We start from the raw sequence: 12,505 nt of genomic DNA, 5'->3' as shown, positions 1-12,505 counted from the left end.
CGCGGCAAATAGCAACCGCTTGTTTAAAAGATGATTTTTTTCCCTGTAGTTATTATTCATTATTTCATAAAAATATTTAAAATAGTTTCCAATAATAAACAGAAGATTGAGTAGTATTTTTTTATCCATTTGAATATATAATTTAATTTTAATAATTTATATTCCACTTGTTTTATTTGACAAACAGACATGTATCTTTTTTTCGGCTTTAGAAAAGATGAGACGCTTCAATTCAGAGAGAGAGAGAGAGAGAGAGAGAAACGCTACTTTATTCAGCAATTAATATTGAAAACAAATATCATTGCCTTATACTTTGTTACGTTATAAATTATTTTTTTATGTGAAATAATACATGGAGTTACGCACTATATTGCCGTTTGTACTATTGTAAGACGTGTATTTGTATATTTTAGAATTAATATAGTAAGAAATTATGCTGTATTATTAAAACAACACTATTACATTATTTACGTTAAGCGAAATAATATTTCTAAAAACGCGCGCGATATACATTGTCGTTTCTGTAAACAAATATCGAATGCGCACGGTAAAAAGATTGTCGGCGCGAAAATCGCGCAAAATGTTCGTATAAAGTTAATTAAAAACAAAATACGGAAATATAAAGCACATTACATGCATCTATGACTATTGCGTATTTCGTAATAAGCTATCATTTTTTTTATTTTAGGGGAAAGCTCCCTGTTTCCTAAACTGCTAGGGGACAGTTTCTCTTCTACAACCCTCTTTATATCCTCCAGCACTGTCTCTCTATCTACCTCTCCCGCTTTCCAACACGCCGATTGGACGAGAGCTTGCGAAAGTTCCAGGTATCTCGGAGGTCCGCCCACCGGTCCTTCTGTCGCCGGGAAAGTTTCGCCATTCGTATTACAGAGGGATGGATGGGAAACTGCTACTAATATTGTCATAGCATATCTTGGGAATAGGAAGATAGTTTAGTCATTTTTAGAAGTTGCAGAAGAATGCTTTTGCAGAACGCAGAAAAAAATCATGATGATTGCTCGACTATTTTTTATGTATTTGGGGTTGCTTTCTTTTTTTCTGAATATTTAACATATACATAGAAATATGTGTATGAAAAATAACGTAAAAAAAAAAATTCTCTATTAAAGTGTCTTGTAGAATAATTATATTAAAAAATAATTATTAATTTTTTAATTAATATAGGTAAAATAAAAGAAGATGTCATTTTAATATCTACTCGCTTGATTCTGCTGGTGAGCCCAAAAACTCATAATTTAGATCCCGATAAATTATTTATATATTTCATTTTCTTAGAATAGCAGAATTTTATTAATTTTAACATTGTATGTTGCTTACACTTAAAATTAATAAACGTTATTTTATTTTTGGCAATATAATGAATGGTTATTATTATCATATGAAATATAATTAGTAGCATTTTGATAAACTTTACTTAGTTAACAAATGCGTGACGTTTCGTTAATGTTTATATTTCGCAGATATTGTCTTTGTAGATGAAAATTTGAATCAATTTATTCGTTATAGTTCCTCGAGTATCCCTCTGCTGAAAGTAAATTTTTGAACGATGCGAAATCCATGTAATTAGACTGGCCCAGCAGAACATATTTAACAAGAGCTTATCCGTGGGATAGTAAAACTCCTGGTTGAAAAAAACTCCATTAAATCTGGCGGCTAAGATATAGACGTATTACGGAGAGAAGGGGAAAAGGGAGGAAGGTGCAGAGGGGTCGTTTAATTTATCACCTACTTAAAGTCCAACGATCTCACGAATAGAAGGCCTTTTTTAGTTCGAATTTCAACCTGCTATCTATATCAACGTGCTATATCTTTTCTCTCTCTTGATCCGTCTTTTTGCCAATTGCTCGTCTTCCGACTTTGAATTGGGATTCTATAGAATGCTCCCGTAAAAGGATACGTTTCGATCTTGTTAAGCAAGGTGATACACGTTTACACAAAGATCGTGCCTTTAGTGCGATTTCACTTTTCTCTTATCGAACGATGATATCATCTGACACTTTTACATCATTTCTAAAAGTCTTACGTCTCTTCAACAGGTATTGTCGTAATCATGAGAAAGTATTGTTGAAAATGTTAATGGTACGATAACACTGACAGATCTCGACAAATAAAGGTTACACAAGATGAGATGAGAAAAGAAATATCTATGAAACTTTTTTAAGAGAGGGAAATTTAAAAGATATATTACTTTAATGAAATAGCTTTAATCTAGCACACAAGGAAATCTTAGCAAATAATATTTTTTAACTTGCTTCTTAATGTGATGAAAAACTTGTCTGTTTATTTTGGCAAATTAGTTTAGAATCAATAAAAATTTAGCATCCACTTTTTATAAAATTTGATCAATTTCGAAGTTACATTTTATTCATTTATTATTTATTTATTTAGTATTAGTTATTATCTTTTTTATTTATTTAGTAGTTGTTATCTTTTTTATTCTATGTTACTTTTAATCTTATTTTTAAAGCTCTAATTTAATTAATTAATTTATTTATTTCTTGTTCAATTTTTTTTGTATTTTCTTTACGCACTCTCGGAGGATCAGATTTAGACTATAAACGCTATTATTATTACAATTATGTAATAATATTACTGAATCTTGAAAAACTTGAAAATAATACTTACAGAATAATAATAGTTCGCAGAAGTCATAAATTGCATTGTCAGGTAGCAAGTTTTTGCTGCAGTTATTCGGTGGAATGATCGCTCTTATTGAATGACACTATTGCATCGTTTAACGAGCGCCGATGTTTCAATTTTCGAAAGGACGTGCGTCTCGCGATAGGGGGCGATTATACTGTGGGGACGACGCCCCTGTGCGACTGAGGGATAATACACGGATCTGATAAGGCGTTAAAATAATATACAGCTTCGGTTCAGGACCGGAATCTTCGCGATACGTAATACCTCCCTCGTACTCATTCTTTTCTTTTCCTGTCTCTGTTCTCCCTCTTCTCTTTCTCTATTTTTCTCTCTCATTCTACCTTTCTCTTTCTCTCATTGACTCGCTACCGCTTTATCTCCCTTTCCCCTTCTCCAATTGTTTCTCGATGCTATCCGTGACTCTCCAGTTTGTTAGGGGGATTTATTTGATTGAATATCGACTGCTCGAGTAGCCACCCACGAGTTATAACGGGTGTATCAGCAACGTACAGATCCCGATTGTGTGGGGAGGCAAGACGAAAAGATGTATTCCCCCGTAATATGTATGTGTGTGTTTGTGTGTGTATGTGTGTGTGAGAGAGAGAGAGAGAGAGAGAGGCATTATATATTTTATTTCCTCGAGCGAAGGCGGATATTGACGCTTATGGCGTTTCACTACTTTTGAGTATCGATTAAATTGGTTATTAATATCTTATGCTTATAGAATATACTGGGATGTAATTTTAATAAAATGTGATATAATTGCACGTAGAAATATATTACGTAAATAAATAACGCAAGAAAAAATAAAGAAAACTACAAATTGGAATGGATCTAATATACTGCATAAAGTAGTATTCTCTCTTCGGTTTTCTCATTTTTCTTTGAAAGTACTTTAAAATGCTTATGAGTCTGAAATATCGTCGATTTGAACAATTATTAATGATGGAATTATTGAGTATGGAAGTACGATAACTCTTGAAAATAAAGTCTATCTTTTTCTTTCTGATAACTTACTTTCTAATAATTTATTTTTCTTATCGGAATTAATAATTTTAATTGTTCTATAGTTGTAAATAAGAAACTAATTGAATTTTACAGATGTTTAAGAAATTTGTAATATAAGAAAATTAATAAAAAGCTGCTACATCAACATTTACTGGATATTTGAACAATATGTTGTGTTTTTCTTAATAAAAATATATGTACTTTATATTCTTTTTATAAGAAATATTTTTTGTCTAATTATAAGAGATATTTAAATTTTAGCATGGATCTTTAATTTTTCGTAAAACGAAGAAAAAAGGAGAGATTTACATTTATGTCAATTACTTATTCAAAAGTATTTTAAAAATCTTTGTGAGAACTTTTAGATATACAAAAATCACAGCCGCAACATTTGTACAAGCGAGTAGAGTGCGTTTAATCTGATGCTTTAATCAGGAGTATTCAAAACAATCGCGTAATTTCTCACAATCAAATTTACATATAATATCATGCATTTTATCGATTTTTAGAACAAATATTTTATTTATCGCGTAAGAAAATATGAAATATAGGAAATATAGAATATATCTCTTGTAAATATCAATAACATGGGCTCTTTTATGTAAAAAACTCATGCTTTTCAAGTTATTTAGTTATTTAGTTTAAAATAAACATATATATAGGTAAAAGTAAATAAATTGCTGGTGTAATTGAATAATTCGGATAATTTTCAAGTTAGTAGTTTTGGCATAAAAATTTAAATTCTCAATATATGACTATTATATATGAAATAAAAATAAATATAACATAGTTTTAGTTCTCGTTGTACGATAACTATGTTCCTGGTAGACGCACACACTCTCTTATGAAAGCTCACATAATAGCCCCTAATCCGAATCTAAATCTGAGCTTACGAGATAAACAGTCTATTAGGGAGGAGGGAGCGTTGCAGCGATTCCGCTCGAAACCTCGGGGGCCGGGGGTGTAACGTCTACATCAAAGGTATCGGATTGACGAGGAACCCCGCACATCATCGCGTTCCAGTTTATAGACCGAGAGATACACATCCCCCTTGATAGTCGTCAATCGAAACTAGCGCGGAGTTAGCATTTTCTCGAGAAATTTATTTCCAGAAAGATTAGACAGTAGATAGTAAAATAAAATTTTGAAAGGTTGCTTGTTAAATTTTTTAAAAATGTCACTCACCGATCTAGTCAATATTTTTGTCATCTCTCGTGGAAATTAATGATCAATCAACCTCTCGTGAAAATTAATAATGCGTCGATTTTGATCGACGATTAAGAGCCGAGTTCTGATCTTGATTGACAATTCAAGAATACGAAAAGTGAATAAATTAATTTTTTCAATAAATAGAACTTATAAAAAAATTTATTTAAATCTTAACTTTAAATTCTATTTTCTCAATTCCTCTTAAGAAAATCAATTACATTACTATTTTGCTTAATGTTGTAACTTTCAGTTAATCCGCGTCAATATATTCACACGAGTTTTTAAAGTTTCACACATTTAATTAGCAAATCAATAAATTTGTTAATTTGAATTTACAAAATTTATTCTCTCCGTTAGAAAATGGAATAAATTGCAATAGAGTTTATTGTAATTCAGTTTTATACATATATTCTCACGCCATAAATTTATTAGTCCGCTTTTCAAGCTGTATGAAAATTACTTTGCACAATTAGTCATCATAATATGAATTATAATTTGCGCCGATATTCGCACAGGTTTTTTTGAGGATACACTTGATTTGAGTGCCGCTCACTTAATTATTGGCAATATTTAGTTATCGAGTGATACCATGTATTCCAATATCTAGGCAATTGAATCTGTAGCAAGTGGATTTAAAATTCCAGTAATAGTCGGTTATTTGATAATCTGGTTGTAATACGAATGTATCGTTACGCTTTCTACACTAGAAAGACATATATACGAAATTGCGTGTACTGAATAATTTCTCTCGTTGCTAAATATTTCTCATTTTACCTATAATAATTATATAATATTTATTGCAAATTATGCATATAAATTTTTAAAACAGTCTGATAAATATTATTAATCGATGGTATATCAGAAAGTCTTCTTTTTTTCCTACTGACTATATAAATGCTGATTATACTGTTTCGATGCGCCAATTAGTTTCAATTCCATAAAAATTCTTCGAGTCGCGCAGCATTATTTCATGTCTGTTAGATCTGTTCAACATAAATAAAACAATGTCAAACGAATAAAAAATAATCGTGAAATTGTTGGAATTAAACGGGGAATTATTACATTTTTCCAATACATTATTGCCTTACTTTCAATGGCGAGAACTTTTTAGAACGCATTGTGCGCTTGCGAGACTATATTTCATATTTTATGAATTATATTTTCTATAAAAAAGTTGTGACGTAGAATAGAAATCAACATGTCGACAGGTGGGCGTTTATTTTAATGAATGGAAAATATTTGCGTATTCACCATGTCTTACCGTTTAATATCAGTGACTATCGATAATTAAGGAAGGAACTGTGTAGGTGTTATCAAATTTATCGCCGATATATACACGTCGACGCGTAGGATGTTAATGTCGCTGAACAGAGTAATTTCTTGTCATTCCGTTACAAAGAGCGATTACCGTAGTCTCCGGAATCAATTAAAGTTCTGCCAACATAAATTCAGTTTTGAACTTGCAGTATTCGTGATTATTATCAATTATATATATACTCTAAAATTATTGGAGAAACTATCGTACGACAAACAAGTATCTGCAATGAAAATAATATAATATATGTATAATATTCTGTTAGATAGTTTGACAAATATAATCATTAAATATCGACAAAAAGTACAATTGCTTTGCAAAATATTTATTGCAGTAAATTGCAATAATATTGCAACATTATTTCTTACTGTTTTTATAAGTTGATATCAATTGTTAAGAGAATTATTATTTTCTTTATTTTTAGCCTATTTTATTAATTGATAAGAAATGTCAGAGATTTATTTTCTAAAAATAAATTAAATTAATCAATTAGTATTATAATGAGATTGATATATATTTTCTAATGCTTCAAAATAGTATTAGATACGTATAGTCTCTCTCCGACTGTAATAAAGGAGTGTAGTTCGTAGGAGGGTCGATTTTAAAGTATGGCTCTATTCAAAATGCCATTAAACCCGTCTCGTGGCTCATTCGTATAGAACAATTCTGGACTCGTACACCGAACCATCAGCTAGGCGAGGGAGGTATGATTGACGAGCCCTTAAACGAAATGGGATTAATGCGCATGCAAATTTTGCAGTCTCGTGGGAGTTCGTCCCACCTCGTCGATAATAATTATTATTAATGATGAAATTAGTACGCGGCTGCGTGTGTCGTTGCTTTAACTCCAAACGATTTATGAGAAATCGAGTGATCCATTTCTAAATTTGTTGCCGTAAAAGGTCGCGTAAAATTTAGAATCAACCATGAACTTGTAGCAATTAATAACTCGTACAATATAATTATGGATATAATTATATATATTTAATTTGTAAATTATACAAATTGAGAGAAAATAAACAAAATTCAAATATATATAACTTAAAAATATATTTAACAAACACACTTAAATTAATGTTTATATATTGGGCTTATTAATTATATCTCATATAATTGTACGATATGATATTAAAGATGTTAAATAACATCCATTTATAACTTTCATTCTGTTGTGAGTAATACTTAATAATCTGTATAATAGTGGTAAAATTTAAATTTTGTCGAGTACAAAGCTCCGTCTGTATCTATTTAATTAATTTTGGGACATGTGTTTGATAATTTGTTAATGAGGGCAATCGACGTCAGTAGAAGGGAATTAATTACGGAACTGAGGAGCTTCTAAACTTTATAGGATGCACAGCAGTAAAGTATTCCTCGCAAATGGAAATGTAAATTATGGCGCGGGTGCATGCAAATGTTAAATTTTCCAGCCACTTTGCCAGTTGTGCCTGTTAGAGATGAAATTGCCGTACGGCCGTACATCGCACAAAGGGACTTCTGCAAAACCGAAGAAACTTCTGCGCGTTCCGTTGATTTGTATATACCACACGCAGAATTCTGCAAAATGTACTCCGTATAACTTCCAGAGCATATTCCTCGCGAAGCTGTTTCTACAGAAAATCACGGCGCATCGCGATTTCAAAGACATAATCTTAGTTAGCGAACTATTTACCAGCTGCGGGACTCCTTCCTCTCTTTTCGCATACAACATCTTTCTGATTTAATTTCTCGCGGAGGCACTATCATTTATCCAATTTCTGTTTCAGCAGCCCCCAATTAAATCCATTTTAATTTTAATTAACCAATTACTGATCATAATTAGAATGCAGAATTGTAAGTGATGAGATTCTTAACCGGATTGATTACGATATTTCCATTTTAATTTGTGTGGATCATAGTGCATAATTTTATTACGAATTTATTATTAAATTACTGAAAAAAGCTAGTTTTATTGAATCTACAAAGTCAAATATGTAAAATATACAAATGATTACATGATAGGTAATAATGTCTACATATATTAATTTAATAATGTCTGCATACATTATTATATATAAAATTTAATTCTGCAAAATTTTTTGCTTTAAATATATGCAAGACTTAAATATATATAAGTTTTCTATATTAATAATTACACAATTTTTAAATTTATATTAATCTCAGAAATTTTCAATATAATGTATAATGCTTAATATAGATTCTTTGGGTAACAGAAGAAAAGTATATAACAATTTTTTATGTGAATTATATATTATTAATTATTATGACGTAATTTGTCATAATTACGTAAAAAATCTAATTTTTTTATTATTCCAAAATAATTGTGCACTACATTTTATTAATAAGTATCGAAAATTTATCATCTTCTAAATTATATAAAGATTTGATCTCGAAAACTTGATAGTAAAGTTTGCTTATGTAGGAGAACTTTTATATGTAAAAGAGGATTTCCTTTTAACAGAAACTCGATTATATTATTCTCGCGAGACAGAAAACAAGGAAAATCCGCTCGAGGAAGACAGGGTATATAATAGAAGCTCGCTATTTTGCCATTCACGAATAGATTTGTTCGGGGTTTCGGAATGAGTTGAGAAATCGTCGCGCGAATGTTGAATTTTCTTCCATAAAACGCTCCCTTGGAGAAAGAGAACGGATGCAGCCCCGCTCACTTTACGAAAGAGGGTGGAATCCGTTTCTCGGATTCTACGAACCTTCGACCGATAACTCGCTTCTTTACTTTCTGTCTTTCTCTTTCTTTCTCTCTTTCTATATTTCTTCTCTCTTTTCTCGACTTCCTCTTCTCAGACGCGTTGAGACGTTTGACGGAACTTAGAATATAAACGAGCCGAAACCCCTCATCGGTACGTCAACTCGAACGCCAGGGATGATAAATCGACTCTTTCGACGACACAGCAGGGGTGTAAATGCATATCTTCAGGCAGATAAATTAGCGAGTTTGTCGCGGGACGATTTTGATAAAATAATTCCAATTAAAAAGACTAAAATTTTTCAGTATACAATCGAAATAAAATTTAATGTTCTTTTTTAATGTAAAAATCATTTTTATAGTTATTATTTTATTATTGTATAGAGATCCATGATTTACCTTTTTTGATTTTGTCTAAGACTATAAAAATACTTTTTTCAAATTTTACTTACAGTTAATAAAAAATAAAAAATTTTACAGAAATAAAAAATTTTTGTATTAATAAATAAATGATAAATTAAATAATAAATAAAATTTAATATTTAAGGATTTAAAAAGTTTAGCAAAATTATGAAAATAATTTTAATTATAAAGAGTTATAATATGAATTATGTGGATGTAAAATATAGATATGTAAAATAAATATCCATTATATAAATATCTATGTTATATATTCCAGGTCGATTTCGGCGACGTCTTCATACCACACGATTTGAAAGTACCAAAATTACAAGTACTTCCCGAGTTTTCGAGATTGGCGCACGGTCTTCGTAGTGGTAATATCAGTATTCTCGATAGTAAAACCATCTATATTCCGAATTTGCATTACGACGGCGGTGGTCCGGACGCTTACTTCTGGGTTGGCAATGGCACGGAACCCAGTCGTTTTGGTATTAAAGTTCCCAATGAAGTGGGCAGGTCAGTTGAAATATAAGTGGTAAAATAAGTGATAAATAAATTATAATTTACGCATAATATACATATAATCATTGATTAAAAAACTAACAATTTAAATATGCTTTTGACATAATATAATAAATTATGCAGGGAGTAAATAAATACAGAATTGCAGTATTTTAATTATGCGATTTTAATTGATAAGATTATTTATTAAAATTCATAAAAATCTTGTAATAAACTTTAACCAATTTTATTAAATTATTTTTTATGTAAATTGTTCTCTTTGTTTACACATATATATTTTGAAGAAATAATATTATCTTAAACATTAAATTATATTGGAACATAGATTATTTCGACAATAAAGAAGAGAAAAAAATTAGGGTTGTATTTTAATTTATAAATAATTATAAATTATAATTATAATTATAAATAATTTAAACAATAATTATTATAATTATTAATTTATAAAGTATTATTCAACTTATAATATATACTATTATTTCATTCACGAATAGTTTGGCACCATTGAGAGGATACCAAGGGGAGGACATTGAGATTGTTTTGCCGGGAAACTTGACAGTCTATGACATCAACTGGCTCGCGGTATGGTGTGTTGAATACAGACACAATTTTGGCCATGTTTTAATTCCAAGGGACCTCGACGTTCCTCCGGCTCTTGGCCAGACGAAAATTACGGTAAACTAAAATGAGTTCTCCAATCCACCGGATTAATATACGCTCCGAACTTTCGTACCTTACGTACCCTCATTAACATCCAACTATGAAACGATAATAAACGTGGCTTTGAGCGACACGATGAAAAGCTTCGTTTTACGTAATACAGACGTATTGAATACACAGTGAAGAGGGACATTTACGTTTTTACTTGATAAAATATACGTGGTAATTCTACCGCTAATATTTTAGGTTTAATGGAACTCGTGTTAGAGTAAGGCTTTTGCTTTTGATTATTTTTAGGTAGCTGCGTGTAATCTCTTCTTAATTAAATAATATCAAAAAGGGCTGTAAATTTCATTATAATAATTATTTAATTTGTGTACCTTTTATATATACCTGTAACGAAGCCATTATCACATTTACATTATTTAAATTCGCTCACTCTATTTTATTAATGACATTGTTCTCGATTTTCAAATGGAGCAGCCGCCGTGGTGGTACAATCCAGTAAGTACAGCACGATCGATGAACGGATGATTTTGCTAATATAACGGGTGATAATCCGCCGTAGTCATAAATCACAGCTCGAGATCTTTCCTCTTTCAGACAAGCAGCACACCGACGCCCAAGCCAGGGAGCAACTGTAAGGAGATGCTGGAGGGCCGTGTTCAAGTAATGTGGCAGTTAATGGGTGAAGATGTACAAATACGGGTCTCGGGCCGCATCAGGGAGGACCAGTACGTGGCGTTTGGGCTGTCGGGTAAAGAAGGCAGGGCCGAGATGATCGGCGGTGATGTCGTCGTGATCGGATATGATAATAGAACCGGCAAGTTTATCGCCGAGGATTACTACATGTCGGACATTGCTCAGTGTGACGGCAAGAGGGGCGTGTGTCCGGATAAGAGGGTCGGCGGAAGAAACGACGCGGTATTCATGCATGGGGAGCGAAAGAACGGCGTAACAACAGGTACATCTTTATCCTATAAACTTTATAAACTTTATTGCAATAGAAACAAATACTATATATAATTGCGGCTTATTTTTCCTTTCATATTTTACTTTTTATATGGTTTAATACTGGTCTTATATGAGATACACACAAGAGTTAATTTTAACTACAGTAACAAAATTGACATTAAGTAATTTGTGTGTTCAATAATTTTATTAAACAAATGAGAATAATAGAATGGTGTCAAATAAGTGTATATTTGTAATTTTATTAAAAGATTTGATTTATAATAGTGCTTATATATAATAATGTGTATTAATTGATTTTTAATATTATTGACGATTATTTAAATGTCACTTGTCAAAATTAACAAAAAAACTTATTACATAATAAAACATAAGAATAATCATTAATTATTGTGCGATTTATTTCAATTATAGTTACGTACACGCGGCCGCTGAGGACCAACGAGCCAGAGCAAGATAAGATGATTCCAGAAAGGGAAACGAGTGTGATTGCTGCCATCGGACCTCTAAATACACGGGGCGAAGCCAATGCTCATGAGAGATTCGATAAGACCACTGAGGATATTCGTATCGATTTTACGTCAACCAATGTCCATGATTGTACAAATTCCCTATACAATATTCCGGACACTCCTGAGATCGAACCTTGGACACCGGCTGTTATTACAGATAAGGATACTTTTACAGCTAAAATTGGACCGACTGGTTCGAAAAAAGGATATTCGCGAATAACAGGTGTGTTCATGGTGTATATTATGTAATTACATATATCTTATTTTTATTTCATTTTTAATTGTATATTCATTTTTAGTTAGATATTTCAATTTCAAAAATAAATCTATGTTCTATATCTATATTAATTGTATGCAAAATTTCTTAGGACCAGATTAAAAAATTTAATTTAAAAAATATTTTTTTTTAAATAAAAAAATTTTTTTTCAATCAAATAAACATTATATATGTATAAGTATTAAATAAATTTACTGACATATTTTTTAACACAATTTAAATAATTTCTACAACTGATTTGTAAATATTTCAATTAT

At 30.9% G+C, this 12,505-nt stretch overlaps 1 protein-coding gene across 5 annotated transcripts in view; it reads left to right on the top strand.

Moving 5' to 3' along the window:
• The window catches only part of LOC140667882 (protein Skeletor, isoforms B/C), a 71,685-nt gene that overhangs the window by 52,017 nt on the left and 7,163 nt on the right, over positions 1-12,505 (top strand). For 4 of the 5 annotated variants that reach the window (XM_072896214.1, XM_072896216.1, XM_072896215.1 and 1 more), the window contains 5 exons: positions 9,583-9,821; positions 10,322-10,502; positions 10,971-10,991; positions 11,091-11,451; positions 11,874-12,194. In XM_072896214.1, coding sequence (XP_072752315.1) covers positions 9,583-9,821; positions 10,322-10,502; positions 10,971-10,991; positions 11,091-11,451; positions 11,874-12,194 — 1,123 coding nt within the window. The remainder of the gene's footprint in view (positions 1-9,582; positions 9,822-10,321; positions 10,503-10,970; positions 10,992-11,090; positions 11,452-11,873; positions 12,195-12,505) is intronic. The other variant, XM_072896217.1, reaches the window with a different exon arrangement.

Source organism: Anoplolepis gracilipes, chromosome 7, assembly GCF_047496725.1.
Source record: "Anoplolepis gracilipes chromosome 7, ASM4749672v1, whole genome shotgun sequence".
Taxonomy (NCBI): Eukaryota; Metazoa; Arthropoda; class Insecta; order Hymenoptera; family Formicidae; genus Anoplolepis; species Anoplolepis gracilipes.
This window is presented reverse-complemented; position numbering and strand designations above follow the sequence as displayed.